Source organism: Cajanus cajan, chromosome 1, assembly GCF_000230855.2.
Source record: "Cajanus cajan strain Asha chromosome 1, NIPB_CcT2T_4, whole genome shotgun sequence".
Classification (NCBI taxonomy): domain Eukaryota; kingdom Viridiplantae; phylum Streptophyta; class Magnoliopsida; order Fabales; family Fabaceae; genus Cajanus; species Cajanus cajan.
The window spans coordinates 88730220-88752334 of NC_138517.1; the positions used below are offsets into that span (position 1 = coordinate 88730220).

General features: G+C 33.0%; 1 protein-coding gene across 4 annotated transcripts; it reads right to left on the minus strand.

Moving 5' to 3' along the window:
• Positions 1–555: 555 nt before the first annotated feature.
• LOC109804071 (lysine-specific demethylase JMJ28) lies at positions 556–6736 on the minus strand. Of its 4 annotated transcripts, none has more exons than XM_020365835.3 (12): positions 5933–6736; positions 5691–5818; positions 5012–5117; positions 4788–4920; positions 4633–4696; positions 3818–4535; positions 3188–3511; positions 1746–2273; positions 1600–1672; positions 1440–1525; positions 951–1070; positions 556–839 (listed from the first exon to the last, which is right to left on the minus strand). In XM_020365835.3, the coding sequence occupies exons 1-12, from the start codon at positions 6446–6448 to the stop codon at positions 768–770; spliced, it is 2868 nt and encodes a 955-aa protein (XP_020221424.1). In that variant the 5' UTR covers positions 6449–6736; the 3' UTR covers positions 556–767. The 4 variants fall into 4 exon arrangements, with proteins under 4 accessions (XP_020221424.1, XP_020221423.1, XP_020221426.1 ...); XM_020365834.3 differs by having other exon boundaries at positions 5691–5827; positions 5933–6735; XM_020365837.3 differs by having other exon boundaries at positions 5944–6111.
• Positions 6737–22115: the final 15379 nt, after the last annotated feature.

Here is a 22115-nt window from a genome sequence, read left to right on the forward strand (position 1 = left end):
ATATGACAGCATTTGATTGGATGATTATGTAATTTTTTTTTACTATTAGAAGATTAGCATGTTCCAATTAAATTTATAATAAAAATTGTGTAAAACAAAAAGGTTAACTAACATTGCTCTTAATCCCATGGTTGCATTATCGTATAGCATTTCAAAATGTTAATTAACATAGACAACGGATCTGTATGCCATATTGCCATATGCCTAATGCAAGCTATGTCCTACTTAAGTACGTTAGAAGTGTATCTGAACTGATTTAAGTGTTTGAAGCATGTGTCCAATCCGAAACACAGTTGTAAATTGTTTTAATTATACCATCTCATCACTACATACCACTCCAGCTTAAACACTCTCAAACAGACTACACCCAATGTGTTACACCATTTTCATAAACAAATCTACTATCACACCTTCTAAAACTAGTATCTATAATTTAAGAAAACAGAGTGAGTGAAATTTAAAACAAGGGAAGTAAATAGATGGTAACGGTGAGACTGTATTTTTCCCCCTCACTATTTAAATTTTGCTATAAAAGAAAACTATTAGAGAAATATATACAGACTAAGCAATATTTATTTCAGGTTTAAGTAAGAAAATACAAAGTAAATGGAATAGAAACCGGTAGTAACCAATTTAAGTACCTTGCTAAATCTTAAAACGAGCTCTAGAATTATTCTATACAAAAAAATAAATAAAAAATACATGGTATGGAAGCTGAGACACGAGAAGATTAGAAGCATCTTAAGCATGTATTTTAGCTCGTGCAATCATGTTTTGCATGTAAGCTCATGTATTTCTTTTATTGCTGTACTCATGCTATAAAGGGCCATTTTTTTCACCTGTTTTCGTTAACCCAAAAGAGAAACAGAGCTTGTCATTTCAGGTGTACATCTAGTAGGAAAAAGCAAAAATTGGTAAGTAATATTATTTATTATTATTATGAAGTCTACCTCCAGCTTTTCCACTTTTGCTTTATGGTCTTTTGGAAGCAGCCGGACTTCATCAATCAATTGGATACACTCATTAACATTCTCGGGGGACACAAATTCCAATTCCACATGAACACAACACTGCAGATCAATAATCAAATAATTGTCAAACACTCAAAAACTTGGATAAAAAGTGAAACATAAATCAATAATGATATAATAATATCATCTTTCAGCAATCGTGTGGAAGGTAAGGTCATTAATAGTGTGATCATCCTTTTGTTTTCTTTTAAATGTTAGGATACAATGTAAGTGTTGATAACTTCATATTGCTTAAATGTAAATGTAACTACAGATTTGACGTTGTCAGTAAATATCAAAATGTAAAAATCAAGTTCAATGAGAATGTAAATCCAGTTCAAGAATAGTATAACGTTTCTGTTGTTTAAATTGATTCATAAAAAAGAGACAGATGGGGTAAGAAATCTTTTATACAAATGTAACAGAGACCTTAGGATTCCTAATCTGGTATGGACATCCGGAAGGAATGATGACAGCTTCCCCAGCATGTTGCTCAAAAGTCCATGGTTCAATTTCTGGCAACAGTGACAGGTGAGTCAAATTTAGTTATGCGGGAATATAATATATGATAAAACATGGGTATACTTACTAAACTCTTCCTTAAGTCTAATCTTGTGAGCATTGTCAAGGAAGAAGCTCTGATCTAGAATTGGATGAACCATCTGCATTCGAGAGATAAAATTAATTATCCCCAACTCTTATAAGATCATGCTTAGAAATTGTGTTTAAATTTACCTTCTCGTGATGTTCACTAGTATAAGAAAATTCATGAGAGTGTCTTTTAAGGTATTCTAAGAGCTTTGGCACATCCTGTCTTCGAAAGACATCCCACTGGGCACCAGAATTCTCAGTAAACTTCATTTTATCGGTGTTTGAGTTTTCTAAGGGATTTCTAGGATTATGATCTGGACATATTTCAGTGCTTAGAACTGCCCTGTGGAAAGTTAAAGAGCTTTGTGCCTTTTCAGTTTCAGAATTGGAATAACATTCTTCATCATCAGAAATATTTCTGTCTAAATTCCGATTAGATATTGTGTTGGCTTCAGTAGAGATGCAAGATGTTCTACTGACTCTCTTTAAAAAGTCGATTTCTTCTCTTATTATACTATGCATTTCATTTTGTTCCCTGTCTTCTGCATGCTCATTTGTAATTTTGGAAGATACCCTTCGACATAGAGCTTTGTGTTTTTTCAATAACTTACTTATTTTAGTAACCTGATCCGTAGACAGAGGGATGTCCATGGTATGTGCCATAATATTAACCTGGAAATACAAATCAGACATAGTGAATGGAACTTGTCATCTGCACAAAATTCTTTTACCAAGTGCAATGGAGCACTGGTATTTGACAGGAAGATTTTATAATGCTTCAACGACTGAAATATGTGTCAGTCTGAAAGTTAGAGAGAGCAGGTCTCACATACACTTTCTAGGCAGAAGCCATAAGATACAGCCTTACAAATTAGTTTTGGTGTCTACCATTCACTTAGTAATTTGGAAGACAGGCAAAAATAATGCCTAAAGGGAAGAACTTACTGTGGCATATCTTAGAGCTTGCAATTGAAGAACATACATTTTTAAATCCTTGTTATAAAGCTATACAAATTCTTAATAAAAAGTTTGTTTTGTTGGACTAAGGAATCAATTCCTAATAAAACAGATTATCATTTGAGCAAGGATCTGACTATATTTTGGTTGCAATATCTACTTTTTGACATAGTTGAGTTTTAGTGGTCTATTCACTATAACTACGAAGTGATGGCTAATAAAACCAGAAACAGTTAAATTTTGAAAAATTATAAGAAAATAAGATGCAGCCTGATTTGTATTGGAGAACTTCTCATGCTTTCACTCAGAAACCTGAAAACAAGCACATGTACAAGAACAGGGTTTTTCGTAGCACATTAGGCCAACACATCTTCCTTAATAGGAAGCCTTTTATGCTTTTTACTTCAGAAGATGAGATCATCTCTAAGTTATAATGATAGGATACATGCAAAAAAGAAGACATAGCAGGTTTGTCTCCAAAGGAAACATCAAAAGATGAAGCATATTTCATAATATTAGAAATCAACTTTCCATGTTAAGTTTTAATTAAATAAACTAAAAGCTCAGGAAATTTTATTCTAGACTAGATATATTCAAGAAATGAAATATAATATAATTACGGAACACACCATGTCATATGAGTCGTAACACAGATTTGTCACAGAATCAACTTCTTTGTCAGCACAGCCATATGAAATATAAACATATGGTCCTATGTCATGCTTTGTACTCCCCGGTGGCAAATTTGCAGCTAAGTTCAGAAGACCAGACAAGGGATTCATGTATTCTTGAATTGGAAGAACATCAATAATTTCAGCAAAATGAGCTGGAAACTGTTCTTTGAATAGTTGGGAAGACAACCACCCTTTAAGTTTCAGCATCTCATGGCAAGTATTTTTCTGAGGTTGACATTTAAGAGACCCAGTAAAATACTGCCTAATTTTAATCTCCACCTGTCAGAGTAAGAGTTCCAAAATTGATATTATACTTTTAACGAAGGTCTTTTGGTTTGAGACTCAACAGCAGATCCATAATTCACAGATCTGAGCATATGTGAATTATGATGTGTATAATGCACCAATGTATGCCAGTTACAAATAGCAAGAAATATCGACATTAAAATGCAACTTATATTACCAAGTTCATTAATTAAAATAAATAGCTTTCTAAGATGGTGCTGACTCTTTTGCCGCCCCGACCAACATAGATAGTATCAATTGAAAAATATTTAACATATACAAATATGTCGATAAACTGACCTCAAACCAATCCAAACAAGCTTCAAGTAAGTCCTTATTATTCTCATATCTTGTCATGCTCCTCTCAAGATAAGTACAGAACATGACCAGCGGATCCCAACTAAGGCTTGGCGTACTTTGGAGCACATCTTGCACTACTACAGGATGTCCTTTTCCCCAGTGTTTCTGAAAGTGTTCAAAATGATTGCTATTGATGTCCAAAACTGTAGGATAAAATAAGTAATTATCATTAGAATCTTCTCTTTGAGCTGCTTCCTGTAACTGCTTGTATGTGCTAGTTTTATGATCTTTGTCAACACACAGTGAGCAGCTTGAATTTTTATCCAAAGTTTCAGGAAAGTCATAGCTGCAAACTATTTCTTCTGCCTTTACTTCCATTTCTTTGATCCAACTTAAGGGATAAACATATTTAAAATCAAGGTGGCTATCACCACAATCACAAAGCTTTGTTGGTGAGCATGATACAATGTCAGCACCACTACAACTTGTCCATTCCGGTAACATTGACATATCAGTTAAATTGCCATTAGAAATGGCCTTATCATCCAAAAGGTTGCTAGAAATGCAAGCATTTATTTTGTCAGGTAGCTTGGATATAGAAGAGTTGATTTCTTTAGAGGTGCTTCCTTGACTAGCCTGAGAACAACTTAAGCAAACATTGTAGGAGCAACTAAGGCAGCTTCTACGAAGATCCAATATGGGTGTTTTGCAGTGATTGCTGGGACAAGTGTTACACAGATACTTACATTTGTTAGCAAGCAAAACTAAGGGAATCATTTGAATTTTCTTAATAACATCAACAGAAGAGAACTTACCAGAAGTTTTTCTCATTGCAGCCAAAATCGACCGGCTTGATGAGAATATCAGAAATTCTTTTCCCTGTCATGCACAAAATCATCTAAGATAACCAGGTTGTAATCAACAAAACTAAATTCAGAAACCGTTAAATCAGAAGAATGATAGTTACTACCTTTAGTTTTCGCTTTTGTTTCTATGTCCAAATAGTGGTCTTCTTTTATTTGTTTTAGTACAGGAAGGAGCGTACATAACAAATAATGAAAATGCAATATCCTATCAACTCTGTTTTTACCAGCCAAATATTCCTGAAAAAGAATGGCATAAAATTGAAGTGTCAGAAAGTGCTGCTAAAGAAAAACCGTTCAAGCATTAAAGCATCCATCTTTGATGTCAGACCTTACTTTCACTGTCTCTGTATTGACTTGCCAAGCAATCTTTACAGGTGCAAGTTCCTCGACAAACCGGACATGCCATCTTAACCTCATTTTGAGTGTCAAAATACCTAAAGTATTTTCAACAAATAAATTGGCAAATGTCTCATATTTTGGTCATCAGCATAGAATGTGCAAGCTACAAAGGTTACTGATCAGTGTGATATAACTATTTCCAAAAATATCCCAGTTCTAGTCATTACTGATCAGTGTGATATAACTATTTCCAAAAGGGGTACATAAAGAACATGGACAAGAAAGTGGTATTGAATTCATTTGGATGCACACAAACATGAAATCTTTTTCCTTTTTCCTTTCTTAATAACCTCTGCTCACATTGATAATAATTCCACACATCTCTATAAACTACTTCAAAAGGGGTATCTTCGAATCCTTTCATCTAAGAAGTTCTAAAACTGCATCACAAATAATCTACAGCTAGGTGATTAACTGATCAAACCACAATTGTTAAAAATTCAAGCTCCAGCATTGTACAAAATGTGGCATAGTCTATAATGTTGTCATGTTGACAATAATGAATAAAGCACCTTGTAGGTAAGGATCACAAGGAAGCCAGAAATTCACAGTGAAAAAAGAATTTACAAATGGTAGCAAAATGAACGAAACAAGTTCCAAGTTCGAACCGTTGTTTAATGCAATCCATGCAGAAAAACTCTCTCTGGCAGCTTGAACACCTTATAAGACTCCAAGAATCACTTCTCTGACACCAATGACACTTCTTCCTCCTCCCCTTCTTCAAGGTTCGTTCACACTGCACAACCTTAAAAACATCAAACACACACCAATCACCACAACAAAGGAAGAAAAGAAAAAAGAGAACAAGTAGTGGAAACCGAAAAGTCAAAAGTCAAAAGTCAAAACCCACCTGCAACTTACCAACAGAGACCCTCTCAACATTCTTGGACCTGAAGTAACGCGGTGTCACACCAACAACATCGCAGCGAGAAGAAGCCACATTGGGCGTTGAAGCGGAGCCGATAGCCACAACCGCATTCGGCAAATCGTGATTGAAATGCAAATGCGAATGCAAATTCAATTGCGATTCCTTCTTCCTCTTCTTCTCAACCTCTCTCTGCAGAACCATCCTTATGAGCTCCAATTGCTTCCTCCTACTGGCCAACGCCTCCGCCGATTTCCGCTTCCTCATGGCCCCAATCTCAACCGCAACGGCGTCGTTTTTCCTCTTCCTCTGAAGCTTGAGCGACTCCGGAACCTTCTCCTTGTGCTGCCGATGCCGACCTTGCAGGTAGTGAATCTCGCACAGCTTTAGGTTTTCCATCACTCGCCGCCGGCACCGCCATTGCCGCCCGTCCGTCCGGCTGCACCGCAGATGCTCCGGCAGCGCTTCTTCTTCCTCCGCCGGCGTCGATTTTTTTCCCATCAATTTTAATTGTTTTGTGGCGGAATTGGGATATTTGGTGGGGAAAGTGGAAGGCAAGCACGCAGAGCAGAGGAATAGAATAAAAAGGAAAAAAAGTTTAAGCCTAAAAGAGTAGTGTATTTATTGAGGAAGAAAAGAAAATTCTAATAGCATGGCGTGGCATATTCCCGTAATTATTCTAAACCATAGCGTCCTCTTTAGTCTCAATGTTGGATCTTCATTTCATCGCCACTCTTCAAAAATCATTACCCTTCTTATCTTTTGCTTACTTCACTGATGCACTGCAACCTCTTCTGTCAATAACTATATAATGAAATATCAAATTTCATTTCGCTTTCACTTTTTTTTTTTCCTTCTAATTTTTTCGCTGTTTTTTTTTGGATGGTTGTGGATTGTGTCGCTGCAAAATTCAGGTTGCTTCTTGTGGAATTTTCTTGGTAGTTTTCCTATTCTTGGTGTTGTTGGGGTGAAATCAATGCAGTGTTGTAAATTAGTATTTGAATTTTGAGATTGAGAGTTTGCATAAAATTGAATAAAATAAAATACATGATTGGCCAATGCAGGGATCAATGTGGTTTAGTTTAGTTAGATAGATATTTTGATGTCTATAATGTATGCTTTGTTTCTCATGTCTCAGATATATGTCAATGATTTTGATATTCTGATTCTGTGCAATCTCATGCACGAAACTATGTCTGATTATAACATTATGCCACACATTCGTGTTATATATATATATATATATATATATATTCTTCTTTGTGGGAATTACGTGTTATATATATATATATATATATATATATTCTTCTTTGTGCAAATGTGTTGATTTTTCTGTTAAAATCTAGTTTTGGATAACAGGAATTTACTAATTGAAGAATTGACGAGCCTGCTGCCTGCACAGTCTAAAACCAATATAATACTGAATGTTTACCGCAAAGATTAGAATAGTATGCAAGAAATCTCAAGTTTAAACTCTGTAATCTTTGACAATTCAAGAAGTTCTAAAAATATTGTCATCGATGCAACCATAATTACAGTTGTGATACAGTTGTGGTGAGTCGATTTTTTTTTATTTTTTTTATTTTTTTTATTTTTTTATAGTTTAAAACCATTATGAGATATCTCCTTAATGCAGGAGATTAGTTTAATTTTTTGGGGTTCACTTGTGTAAATTAGAATACTAAATGTTATTCATTATGGGCCGAAAAATGATCAAGTGTTGTTGTTTGTTGAAGTCCAAATTCCTCTCGTGTTGAAATTTTGGGCTTATAAATAAATGCTGAGAGCACATTTACGCTGCTGCATAGGTTTGACACACGGACACGGACGGACGATAAAAGAAATTGATCTGTTTCAGTGTTTTGATAAAACTTTGCAATCCGTTTAAACATTTATAATAAGTATGATCCTAATGATATTTATCATATTCTTTAAAGCTGAAATTGCTTTATTTATTTATTTTGTCAGTTTGTCAATAGGCATTTGTCCTTTGTCAAATGGATATACGAATTGATGATGGCTCATATCTTGAATAAATAAATCATGTGTGCGAGTTTCTAAAGGCCTTTTTGCTTGTTATGTCTTTCATTTATCTCGAATATCTTGGGAGCTGCATATTAGTTGTTGGCACTTGGCACTCTGATAAATTTGAAGATGAGCACTTATTTGATTTATCTTTTGCTTTTAGTACAGACATATTACAAGCCTCTTCCCAATAGCTGTAATTTTTTTTTTCTTTTCCAATATGTAATTCTAAGTTCCTTTCCCTAAACCAAGTAGTTGAGTTCAAATGACATATAGTTGCGCTTCTGTTAAAATGACCTATATACTCGCTGATTTTGTTATCATTCTCGAATTGACGTTACCAAGTGAAGGAAGAGAAACCAGATGAGATGCTGAGGGTTAAATATTTTATGACACAATTTTATATAAGATTAGATTCATTTACAAATTTCTTTGAAAATTTTTAATGAAATTTTGGATCGTTTATTCTATTTCGGGCATTCTAGAACACAATTTTTATATAAAATTAGAATCAATTATAATTTCTTTAAGAAATTTTAGTGAAATTTAGTTTGTCTATTCTATTTTTGACATAAATTCATATAAATGGACATAAAATATGAAAAATGTTGGATCCCATTCCAAGTACTAATTCGTAGGAATAAAATGACTTAATCAAGTGTCACTTTCATAAGATTATAATAACAATTTATTTAAAAAAAAAAATCTTTTATTTGAGCAATTTCTTTTGATGAATAATAATACTGTGAGTGAAATTATTTTCTAATCCAGAAAACCAAAAAATACAGGTAGGACAAAAAAAAAGTGAATAAAAAATAAATTTTAACTAAAGAAGTAGGAAAACATAATTGCTAACAAGTTGAAATTATGCATGCATACAAAATTGTAAGAGAGAGAGAGAGAGAGTGCGTACTAAAGAGAAAAAGGAGGTTTTCATTTGTTTTTCTTGAGGGGACTAAATGGAAGCATACAGAAGAAGAGCAGGGAGCCAATATTCATTATTCATGTATTTCTTGTTCCAAAGCTTGATCATGACACATGTCTTCAGTAAAATGGGTTGCAGGTAGCTTTGGAGTTCCATCCGAAGAGAAATAGAGGAATTAAAACAAATATTTCATTGTCATGATATCACATTCTTGAATTTCGGAAATTATAATAGTTGAAGAGTGTTAATTGCTCAAAGGTAAAATACATGATTGAGTGCAGTTGCTAGGGCTTCATCAACGCTGCACTCAATCATGTTTCTCCAAAATGGGGATCCATGTTTCTGCTTAATGCATCCATATCTCATGTATAAATATCGATCATATCATATGATATGATATCACGAGCTTATTCATTTGTACTACCTTTTCAGTAGTACTTGACTACTTGTTCGCCGTTACTACTCATTCTCAAAATTCTACTGCTATTTCATTTTCATCTACAATTATATTATTCATTTGCCTTTTTCTTTTGCATGTAATAATCAATAATAATGATATCGTACAATATTTTTTTAAAAAAATTCTTCCATTTTTTACACTTCAAAATGGACTGTACCAATAACATTATTCTATAATAATTAAAGTTAATTTAGAAAAATACTCTCTCTCTTTTTCACATGAATAAAAAAAATATACTCCATAATTTACAAACTATTTGAGTCAGATGCAGTTGCAAGTTGCAACTTCAAACATGGAAAAAGCATTTCTGAATGTGGGCTGTGGGCTTTGTATAATAGCCATCTTCGGCCGTGGCATGGATAATGACAATCTGATCCAAAAGGCAAATACTTAAATTCAGCCGCAGCTGTGTGTTTGGTTAATATTAGATATCGTCAACCTAATTTTAGGTCAATTTTCACCTTTTTTATTCTATGTTAGAGAATTTATTTTTGAGTTAAAACAGAATTTAAGTAATTTTTTCGTTAGATTAAAAAAGTTTAATATTAAATTTTATTACTAACATTACTAAAATTTTATTATAAGAAAATTATAGTAAAACATTCAAATAAATAACATTAAATCAATTTTGCACAATCATTTTTATTTAAAATCAACTCTGTTGACACTCATCCAAAAACATCCACTAAAACTTAAAAATAAAAAGCACACAGATCATAATTTTATAATGAAATATTTTTATTGAACACTGGTGAAAGTGAGACACTCTTTGCTTTCTTATAAAATAATGAGAAAAAAAATAAAAACAATAAAATTAAGTAAATGTGTGGTTAACTTCAAAATAGTGAAGTAAGTATACAAATTAGTTAAAGGATAAAAATGTATTTCAACAAATTAATTAAGAGATAAAAGAGTTCAAAAAATATGAACACCAAAATAAAGTATCCATTTTATTAATGTTTTAATATATAGTTGCATGTTCCATTCAATGGCAATTTTAGGGAAAGAGACACGCAATTTCTCCTAAAGCAAAATTTTAAAAGAGTAGGTTTTAACTTCTAGTCTTCTGCTATTGTGTCACAAATGAAAATGTAAGATAGTTGCTTTCAGTTTTACTTAATTTTATTTCAATGTGCAAAATAGAAGCTTCAAAATGATCAAGCGTAAAATACGAATTAAACTAAGAAATGGTCAATCATATTACTTCCAACGCAAGTCACTCTGATTTAAGTCATTATAAAGTGAACGGACAGAACAAGTTGCTTTATTATTTTATGTCATCTCATGAAATCTTTTTTCTTCCAGTAATTAAATCATTGACTTCCGCATGAATTGTCAGAAGCCCTTCCTCTAGGATATATATGTGTATATGTGTGTCTAAAACTTAGTCAGAATATTTCTCCACAATAATCATAGTCAAGAAAAGTTACGCATAAAATGGACGTTTTTGCAATTTGAACTTCGAACATTGTTGCTCCCAACGTAATTAGCAGGTCATTTACACGTACAATAAATAATATACAATTCTTCTTCTACATCCAATATATGTTAGAATAGGATGTATAACATATATATACATCATCTTACCTAAAAAAGAATTCATATTGTCTATATATATACATCTGTAATACAAAACAACACCAACAAAAATATGTATAATTTATAATCCTTTCCTTCTAAGAACAATTTTGCCTTGAGCATCTTCAAGCAATTGAGCCAAGACTTCATCAGGAGGATCTCTCCAAATTCTAGGGTGGTCCAAGTGATGTCCCATTTGAGCAAATTTATCTGCTGCCCTATTTCCCTCCCTATATATGTGACTCACAAAGCAGTTGTTAAACTCTGGAAGAATGGAATTTATGTGACTGATATGGCTTTGTACTTCCATGCATCTAACTTGTCTCCTTTTTACTATGATTTCAACCAATGTTTTGGCATCTCCTTCAAGCCAAATATCATTATTCCAACCATTTTCGAGGACTAATTCCATCCCTCTCCGAAGTGCTTTGAGTTCAGCGATAGTGCTATTGGCTTGTCCTATGGATTCAGCATAGCCAAGCATAAAATCTGCATTGTGATTTCGTACAACCCCTCCAATGCTGGCTTTTCCGCTTAAACTTTTGCATGACCCATCAAAGTTTAATTTGGTCCATCCAATTCTTGGTTTCTTCCATGTCACTGGGATTGGTTCCTTGTGGAAATACCTAATCAACTGACAAACTGGACTTTGCACTAGTTTTTGGCACCTAAAAATATTTGTTAGATCTAACATCATATCTAATACTCTTTTTCTAGTTAACAATATATATACTTAGAAGTTGAAACAGTGACTGGGATTATTGGAATATTAGACCACTAATATGTGCATGTAGAGGATTAGAAAAAATAATCCCCGATAAAAAAAATAAAAGATGATCTTAATTTGTCATAATAATCGTAAGAAAATATTAAAATAGTAGAAGAAACTCATTAACTAATTATACATTGGAGGGGGAAAGTTCAATATATATAGCACCACCATTAATTTGTTGGAAATCTTTATTCCTTGATTTCTCTCTGAACGAACTTCCACCAAAGCAAAAGTGAACAAAGAAGGCTAATTGAATACGTACCAATTTTGAAAAACAATGTAGATGTAAAGATAGGTATGTCTAGAGAAGAAACACCGAAATTAACCTTGAAACTTGAAAGACAATGTTATGGAAGAAGGGTTGATCGATCAAGAAGAGTTCAAGTTATATTACAAAAGTAATGAAACTTGCTTCACGGACGTTCAAATTAATGAAGTTGGAGTGAGGAAAAAGGAAAGAAGATTCAAATATATATATATATATCAAAATTGTAAACACTCAAGGGATCCATTTGATACCGGAATAATGGGAAATGGCCAGAGAGGTTTCTTCAGGAACTCTCAACTTAAGCATATTCTATAAATGTTTACTAGAAAACATTACGTGCATGAAGTATCATATAAAGGCTGCACGAGATAAAAACAAGACTGCACATTCTCTATCCCTAATGTTAGCCATTGAACTGTATTATAATAATTAGTAACAACTAAAAAAACGTACTCATCCAAATATGGGGAACTGAATTACGGCTATATTTGTCTGCGCCACCAACAACCATACAACAACGTGCGTATGTTAAATTGCTTCAAAATAATACAAAGCTATCACTGTAAAATAATTATCTATACTGATACAGTACATATGAATAAAGAAAAAACATCGGTTTTACTTTTTTAGTGTTTGTTAAAAAAGAAAACTTCCTTTTAGTGTTAACTGCACACACAACGACTGTCATATAATAATTCAAAATATGCAAAGCCTTTTTTTTTGTTGGAATATATTGGAAATGTCGATGCAATATAATTAAATAGAATTTGATTAAAATGTAATGATAATACAAATTCTTTTTTACACTTATCAAATTATAACTTGTAATATATACTTGTAAGAGGTTTTAATAGAGTGTTTGTAATATTTAGGTGTTCACATTACTTTATTACAAAAGATGTTAGTTGGCGACATTATTTTTCAAAAAATAAATGAATTAAAAATAAAATGAAATATTTTATTTTTACTATGCCGAATATACTTTAGCCATTGTGACTTGTGAGAATTTTCTTTAACGCATTGGGCTTATCTGAAACGAAGTGTATTGGGCTCTTGTTTGAACCAACCTTTGGTTTGGATGATCCGTTTGACTAAATAACTAGTTGACGTCGACCAATGGATCAGTGGTGTCGTGTGGTCTAATATTTCGTGTTCGATCATAATTAGTGCAAATTAAACACATGTTATTTCCTCACACCATTATTCGAGTATGATGAACGTTTAATTTGTTTATGTGTGGATGAATGTTTCACTCTTGCTCCTTTAATTAAAAACTAATAATTCAGTAAAAAGAAATAGTGAAAAATATATTTTTAAAGGAAATGTTTTCTTTAATGAAACATCCATCTTTTTTAATTGGCGAAACAAGAGAGAGAGAGAGAGAAAAATGGTGATTTTAATCCGTGTGGGTGAGAGACTTGCATAGTGAATACATTTGAAAGATGTATATGCCATGAGTTTTTTGTTTCTTTTAAATTTATAATTTGAGCTCCTGTCCTTAATTTTTTAATTGTTGTAATTTTTGTTTTCTATTGATTAATTTCTTTATTATATATATTTTGCTCTTTTTTCAGATCACTTGTCATTTTTAACTAGTATTTCTCTTTATATATATATATATATATAAATAATACTTATGTTTTTATTTATATATAATAATTATAAAAAAAAAAAAAACTGTTCTCATCAACTCAAGGTGCGCCACTGATCCGTGCTTGACTTTTACTTTTTTAGCAATAGGTTTTAGATTTTTCAGTTCTATCTCAGTTTGACTTGGGCCAGATATTTAACATTGGAGATATCTTATAACAATATGGATCGCCGACGTTTACGTTAAAAAGATAAAAATTATTGGTGTTGATCTTTACTTTCATGTGACACTCGTTAATTGTTTATATTTGTATTTAACAAAAATTCAAGTGGTTATTTGAAGTGGTACCCCATTAATATTTGAGATAATGTCAGCATCTAATACTCAATTTTTTTTTAAATAAATATTAGAGATAAAAAATAGTAACTTTAAATTTTGGAGAAACAAATATCAAGAATTTTTTTTTACAATGACAAAATAATGATTGCAAATTTTAGAGAAATGAAAAATTTTAACATCTTATAATTTTGTATTTTTAAAAGTTATATTAAAAGAAATGTGTTGGACAATGTTACTAGCACTCTACATTAAAAAAAATATAAATCACTATTTTAATTTGCACTAAAAGTAAATTTAAATAAGCGAATAAAAATGTATTTATTATGACATCTAGTAAAATGAATTAAGAATTCATGTTAATTTTTATTACGAAATTAATAAATATTATGATTCAAAAAACTCCAATCAAAAAGTGAATTTTAAATTAAATGTTAGATTGAAAATGGTTTTAAAATATTTGTGATAAGTTTTACTATTTCATTAAAAATAAATAAATATTCTTATATCTGTCTTAAAAAATATATTAAAAGTTAAGAATTTAAATTAAACTAATATTTTAATTTATGCAACTAACAAAATAAATTTTTATTTTATATAAATAAAATTTATAAAACTTTTAAACATATAAATTATATAATTAAAATTTGTAATAAATAATATTTTGATTATATAAATTATATTTTATATTTATGATAAGTAATTCATATTGTAATATAAGATTATTGTATTAACAGCCAAATATTGTCGACATTATAGTCAAGGAGAACTATAAAGGTTCTTACATCCTTATTCATCATATGTCAAGTAAAAGATTTATTGTACAATAACAACTATGTTTTTCTGAATTTAAGGTCATAAACATATTTATAGAGTTCATATACTCTAAATTTTCTCATGATAAAAAAAATGATATTATAATAGCAACCTCGTATTCATGAAATTGGAGTAAAGGACAACGATTAAAGGTTCTCACATCCTTTTTCCATCTTGTGTCAATTAAAAGAATCATCATATAATAACAACCAAGTTTTCATGAATTCAAAATTAGGGACAACTTTGTAAAGTTAGTATACCCTAAATTCTCTCACGATGAATGAAAACATAATATCACATTATCAATCGAGCATTTTCAATAACAAAATCACGGACAACCATATAAGGTTCTTACACTTTTATCGTATGTCAACAAAAATATTCATCATACAATATAAACCAAGTTTTTCCAAATTTAGGGTTAGTGACAAACTTATAGGGTTCAGAAACCAAATTTTTTTTCCCACGATGTATAAAAGATTCATCTCAAAATAACAACCATATATTTGCAACATGAAAATTAAAGACAACCAATGAAGGTTTTTCCACCCATGTTCATCATATGTCAATGAAATGAATCATCATATAATAACAACCAACTTTTTTTTACAAATTTTGAATTAGGAAACAACTTTCTAGGATTTATGTGCACTTGATTCTTTCATGATGAAAAAAAATTCATATTATTATATTAATAACCAAGGATTATCGACATCAAAGTCAAAGAAAATTATAAAGGTTCTTAAATCATTATTCATCATATGTCAACTAAAAGATCCACCGTAAAATAACAACCATGTTTTTTTGAATTTAAGGTCATAGACAAATTTATAGGGTCCATATACCCTAAATTTTCTCATGAAAAATAATAAAAATGATCTCATATAGCAACTCCGTATTTATGACATTAAAATCAAGGTCAACCATCAAAGGTTATTACACCCTTTTTTCATCATTTGTTAATTAAAAGAATCATCATGTAAAAACAAAGTTCTAATGAATTTAGAATTAAGGACAACTTTACAGAGCTCATATATATACCATAAATTCTCTCATGATAAATGAAAACTTAATGTCATATTATCAACCGAGTATTCTCAACAACAGAGTTAGGGACAACTATATAAGGTTCCTACACTCTTATCATATGTCAACAAAAGGATTCATCATACAATAAAAATCATGTTTTCCTTAATTTAGGGATAGGGACAAGGAGAATTATAAAGGTTCTTACATCTTTATATCATATGTCGACTAAAAGATTCATCATAAAATAACAATAATGTCTTTCCAAATTTAAGGTCATAGTCAAATTTATAGGTTCATATACCCTAAATTTTCTCGTGATAAATAAAAAAATCATCTCATAATAGCAACCTCGAATTCATGACATTAAAGTCAAGGACAACCATCAAAGGTTCTTACACCCTTTTTTCATCATTTGTGAATTAAAAAAATCATGTAACAACAAAGTTCTTATGAATTAAGGACAACTTTATAGAGTTCATATACCCAAAATTCTTTCACAAATAAATGAAAACTTAATGTTATATTATCAACCAAATATTCTCAACAACAAAGTCAGGGAACACTATATAAGGTTCTTACACTCTTATCATATGTCAACAAAAGGATTCATCATACAATAAAAATCATGTTTTCCTTAATTTAGGGATAGGGACAACTTTATAGTGTTTAATGTTATATTATCAACCAAATATTCTCAACAACAAAGTCAGGGAACACTATATAAGGTTCTTACACTCTTATCATATGTCAACAAAAGGATTCATCATACAATAAAAATCATGTTTTCCTTAATTTAGGGATAGGGACAACTTTATAGTGTTCATATACCCGAATATTTCTCATGATGAATAAAAAATTCATTTCATAGTAGCAACCATGTATTTGCGACATCAAAATCAAAGACAACCAATGGTTTGTCTTGCACCCATATTCGTGATGTCAATGAAATGAATCATCATATAATAGCAACCAATTTTTTTACAAATTTTTAATTAGGCATCAACTTTCTAGGGTTTGTGTACCCTTGATTCTTTCATGATGAATAAAAAATTTATATTATTATATTAGCAACCAAGTATTGTCAACATCAGAGTCAAGGAGAACCATAAAGGTTCTTACATCCTTGTTCATCATATGTCAACTAAAAGATTCACCAAATAATAACAACCATGTTTTTCCCACGATGTATAAAAGATTCATCTCAAAATAACAACCATATATTTGCAACATGAAAATCAAAGACAACCGATGATGTTTTTTCCATCCATGTTCGTCATATGTCAATGAAATTAATGAATCATCATATAATAACAACCATTTTTTTTATACAAATTTTCAATTAGGCAACAACTTTCTAGGGCTTATGTGCCCTTGATTCTTTCATGATGAATAAAAATTCATATTATTATATTAATGACCAAGGATTGTCGACATCAAAGTCAGGGAGAATTATAAAGGTTCTTACATCCTTATTCATCATATGTTGACTAAAAGATTCATCGTAAAATAACAACCATGTTTTTTCGAATTTAAGGTCATAAACAAATTTATAGGGTTCATATACCCAAAATTTTCTCGTGGTAAATAAAAAACTCATTTCATAATAGCAACCTCGTATTCATGAAATTAAAGTCAAGGACAACCATCAAAGGTTCTTACACCCTTTTTTCATCATGTAACAACAAAGTTCTCATCAATTAAGAATTAAAGACAACTTTAAAAAGTTCATATACCCAAAATTCTTTCACAAATAAATGAAAACTTAATGTTATATTATCAACCAAATATTCTCAACAACAAAGTCAGGGAACACTATATAAGGTTCTTACACTCTTATCATATATCAACAAAAGGATTCATCATACAATAAAAATCATGTTTTCCTTAATTTAGGGATAGGGACAACTTTATAGGGTTCATATACCCGAATATTTCTCATGATGAATAAAAAATTCATTTCATAGTAGCAACCATGTATTTGCGACATCAAAATCAAAGACAACCAATGGTTTGTCTTGCACCCATATTCGTGATGTCAATGAAATGAATCATCATATAATAGCAACCAATTTTTTTACAAATTTTTAATTAGGCAACAACTTTCTAGTGTTTGTGTACCCTTGATTCTTTCATGATGAATAAAAAATTTATATTATTATATTAGCAACCAAGTATTGTCAACATCAGAATCAAGGAGAACCATAAAGGTTCTTACATCCTTGTTCATCATATGTCAACTAAAAGATTTACCATACAATAACAACCATGTTTTTTTTTTCAAATTTAAGGTCACAAACAAATTTATAGAGTTCATGTACCCTAAATTTTCTCATGATAAATAAAAAAACATCACCTCATAATAGCAACCTCAAGTTCATGATATTAGAGTTTAGGACAAAGATCAAAGGATCTCACACCCTTTTTCCATCGTGTGTCAATTAAAAGAATCATCATATATTAATAACCAAGTTTTCATGAATTCAAAATTAGGGACAACTTTGTAAAGTTAGTATACCCTAAATATTCTCATGATGAATGAAAACTCAATGTCACATTATCAATTGAGCATTTTCAACAACAAAGTCATGGACAATCATATAAGGTTCTCACACTTTTATCATATATCAACAAAAAGATTCATCATACAATATAAACCATGTTTTTCAAATTTAGGGTTAGGGACAACTTTATAGGGTTCAGAAACCCAAATTTTTTCCCACGATGTATAAAAGATTCATCTCAAAATAGCAACCATATATTTGCAACATGAAATTGAAGACAACCGATGATGGTTTTTCCATCCATGTTCTTCATATGTCAATGAAATGAATCATCATTGTAGACCCCTAAAATTGTCCGGGTCGGAAATAAAACTCGAAGACCCTCAAAGATCGAAGGAAAGTCAGCCAGAAGGACTCCTAGAAGGCCCTAGGAGGGTTCTCTGTAGGTCTAGAGGTCTTAGGATAGCAAAAATAAGAAAAGTGGGAGGAATGAAGCTCAATACGGCCTCCCAGAGGTTCACTACGGCCGTATTGAGTATTTTGAACTGCAATACGGCCGCGGCGAACTCAGTACGCCCGTATTGAAGTCTTTGAACTTCAATACGGCCGTACTGAATTCAATACGGCCGTATTGAAGTTCAAAAACTTCAATACGCCCGTATTGACCCCAGGGGCCGTACTGCGCCTCATTTCTATAAATATGACGTCAATTTGACGTCATTGGACACTTTTCCACTGAGTTTTGACTCCCTCCTTGAGTATTCTGGGGTTTTTGAGCAGTGTTCTGCCCTAGAAATCTCTCTGGGAGTCGATCCGACGAAGTTCTGGAATTCCGAGCATTTAGCTTGGAGATTCGAACTTAGTCGAAGGGAAATCCTCCGGATTTCCATAGTTAAAATTTTCTAGGAGGGAGCGAGCGGGCTTGTAGAGCGAGGGAACGCCAAAAAGCTTCCCAGTTTTACTTGATATATAAAAGGCACGCTTCAAAGGTTTCTTCTTAAGACCTTCCTTTTACTGCTTTCTGTGTGTATATTTAACTGTCATCATGTAGATAGTTAATTTATAATTGCTTAGAATAAATAGGGGTAATTTAGTAATTTTACGCTATTATTTAATAAATAATCTGTCATAGGGAACCCGAAAGGGGCGCTGTGGGGTGCTAACACCTTCCCCACGCGTAACCGACTCCCTTACCCAACTCTGGTTGTAATGGCCGAAGTTGATTTATAAAATCAATTGCCTTATCCCTTTTTCCAATGTTTTGAGTAAAACATTGGTGGCGACTCCACGAACCCTTCCTTTTTATGAAAACCGCTAATCCATGGAGGGTCCCGCTTGGGATTAACATGGATTGGTGAGCCTTTTAATAAAATTGCTCGTTTGACGAGGTCTCAGTTTGAGAATAAGTCATTCTAGCAATCCATACTTTTCAAAACAATAAAAGAGTCCAACCATCCTTCGCGAATGCCGAAAGCCCGTTTCGGGCCGGTGGCGACAGATGGCGACTCCACTGGGGAAGCTTCGAGAGTCAGTCCCATTTAGTGACAGATTGTTTTTAACAAATAATAGTTAAAAATTACTTCGTTACCCCTTGCTTGTATGATAACATGATTTATTATATGGCTTTAAATAACTGTTGTATGTTTAAATTTACGCAATTGTTTGAAATAAAAACTGCACACAAACCTTTGCACACAACAGTTCCCTCTATACCCGGGGGCATGACTGATTAACCATAGGGAGTGGATGTTAGTACGGCTGGTTGTCGAATGGGTCTATAGGTGCCCGTAGACCGTTGTCGGAAAACATCACTCAAGGTGATAACCATGAACTTGAGTCCGACGGTGCGTTGGAGCTTTCCATCGACCTACGATGAGAGGAATTGGGTCCCTATAATGGGGGCACCTTGGGGGCCTCAGACCGGTGAGAACAGTTAGAACCACCTTGAATATGCACCATTTCTGCAGGATACCCCTACCTCGTGATTTGCTCGTGACTGTTCGTGGATGAGTGAATTGTGTGTGCATTGATTATGTGAAATTGTTTGAGCATACATTGCATTTCTTTAAACATACAACATTCCTATTCTTTTAAAAATAAAAATAAATAGGAATAAGAATCTTCCATTGCATGGTGTTAACATCTACCTTCATCACATTCATGTAGGTAGTTTCCCTTTTCACCCAAAAAAATACAAAAAAAGAAAATACCCAAAAAAAAGGAAAAAAGGGTTATTTATCCAAACCAAGCAATATCATGCATCATCTTAGGGACATCCTAAAAACATGATAATGCTTAGTTGAATAAACACAATGCATGCGTATTCAACGTCATCATCTCATATCATGCATTCTTATCAAAGATCATGGAGGGATCTAGGTTTACATTTCATACATCCCTCCTAGTAAATCATTAATAAACATTAATAAAAAGAAAGGATTAAATCGATGCGTATGTTCAAGATGGATCGCACGCCATTTGTTATTAAGTGTAAGCCAACAACCGCGCCAAGCGAACACACGTCAACTCCGTTGTTGGTAATCAAGACGAACAAAGGGGAAGGTCCAACACCGTTAAGGATCACTATTCCAAGAACTTTTCCCTACAAATCAAATAAGGCTGTGCCATGGATATACGACATCCATTCTTCTGCCGACAGCGATATCTCTAACATCGCTGGACTTGGGGGCATAACTAGGAGTGGCAGGATCTACACTCCCGAAGATCTTCATGATGAAGCTCCCAAGAATAAAAGGAAAGAAAAAGAAGAGAAAACCGAGGAAAACAAAGAATCCGAGGAGGAGACAGATAAGCTGTTAAAATATATCCGACAGAGCGAGTACTCCATCGTGGATCAACTTCATAAGACGCCAGCAAAGATCACTCTGTTGTCGTTGATCCTATGCTCCGAACCGCATCGACAAGCTCTGTTGAAAGTCTTGAACGAGGCATACGTGTCGCACACTATCTCCCAAGACAAGTTTGAGGGGATTGTTAGTCACATCACGGCTAGTGATCACCTCACCTTCACCGATGAAGAAATCCCCGCTGGGGGACCGAATCATAACAAGCCCTTGCACATCTCTGTAAAGTGCAAGGAGTATCACATCGCTAAAGTCTTGGTGGATAATGGATCTTCCTTGAATGTGATGCCAAAAAGAACGCTCAAGCAATTGGCAATCAAGGGAGTCCAAATGCGCCCGAGCAACATGATCGTTCGAGCCTTCGATGGTTCTAAAAGAGAAGTGGTGGGAGAGATCAATCTTCCAATCCAAATTGGACCCACTATCTTTAATGTCGAATTCCAAAGTGATGGACATTACTCCCGCATACAGCTGTCTCCTCGGCCGACCTTGGATTCATGATGCGAAAGCTGTACCCTCTACGCTCCACCAGAAAGTCAAGTTCATAGTGGGTGACAAACTGGTGACTGTACAAGCTGAAGATGACATACTCATCAGCAAACCATCCACCATACCTTACGTGGATGCAGCGGAGGAAGCTTTAGAAACCGCCTTCCAAGCATTGGAAATCGCCAATGTCGAAACGTTTCCCCGAGAAATGAAGAAGGTAGCCTCCATGCTCACCAAGAACGGATACTTGCCAGGACAAGGATTAGGCAAGGACTCCCAAGGAATCCCGGAGCTACCCATTATCAAGGATAATCCGGGGAAACAAGGGTTAGGATACAACCCTTATAAAGATCAAAGGACGAAGAGAAACCAAGATCCTTCTCGACGTTCTTTAAGCCAGATCTTTAGGAAGGCCGGTTCACAAATATCAAGGCCGGCTGTCGTCATCAAGTGTTCTCCTCCTTCCGATAGGGATGTGTAAACCTGATGACTATTAGAGATTACTCCTCGGGGA

What these genes read in the sequence shown, in the direction of transcription:
- LOC109804071 (XM_020365834.3), bottom strand. Translation starts at nt 6,448, where the DNA reads ATGGGAAAAAAATCGACGCCGGCGGAGGAAGAAGAAGCGCTGCCGGAG. An exon ending in ATGGATTGCATTAAACAACG is followed by an intron (nt 5,118 to 5,690) that starts GTTCGAACTTGG and finishes AAAATACTTTAG; the next exon opens with GTATTTTGACACTCAAAATG. An exon ending in CTAGTGAACATCACGAGAAG is followed by an intron (nt 1,673 to 1,745) that starts GTAAATTTAAAC and finishes TCTCGAATGCAG; the next exon opens with ATGGTTCATCCAATTCTAGA.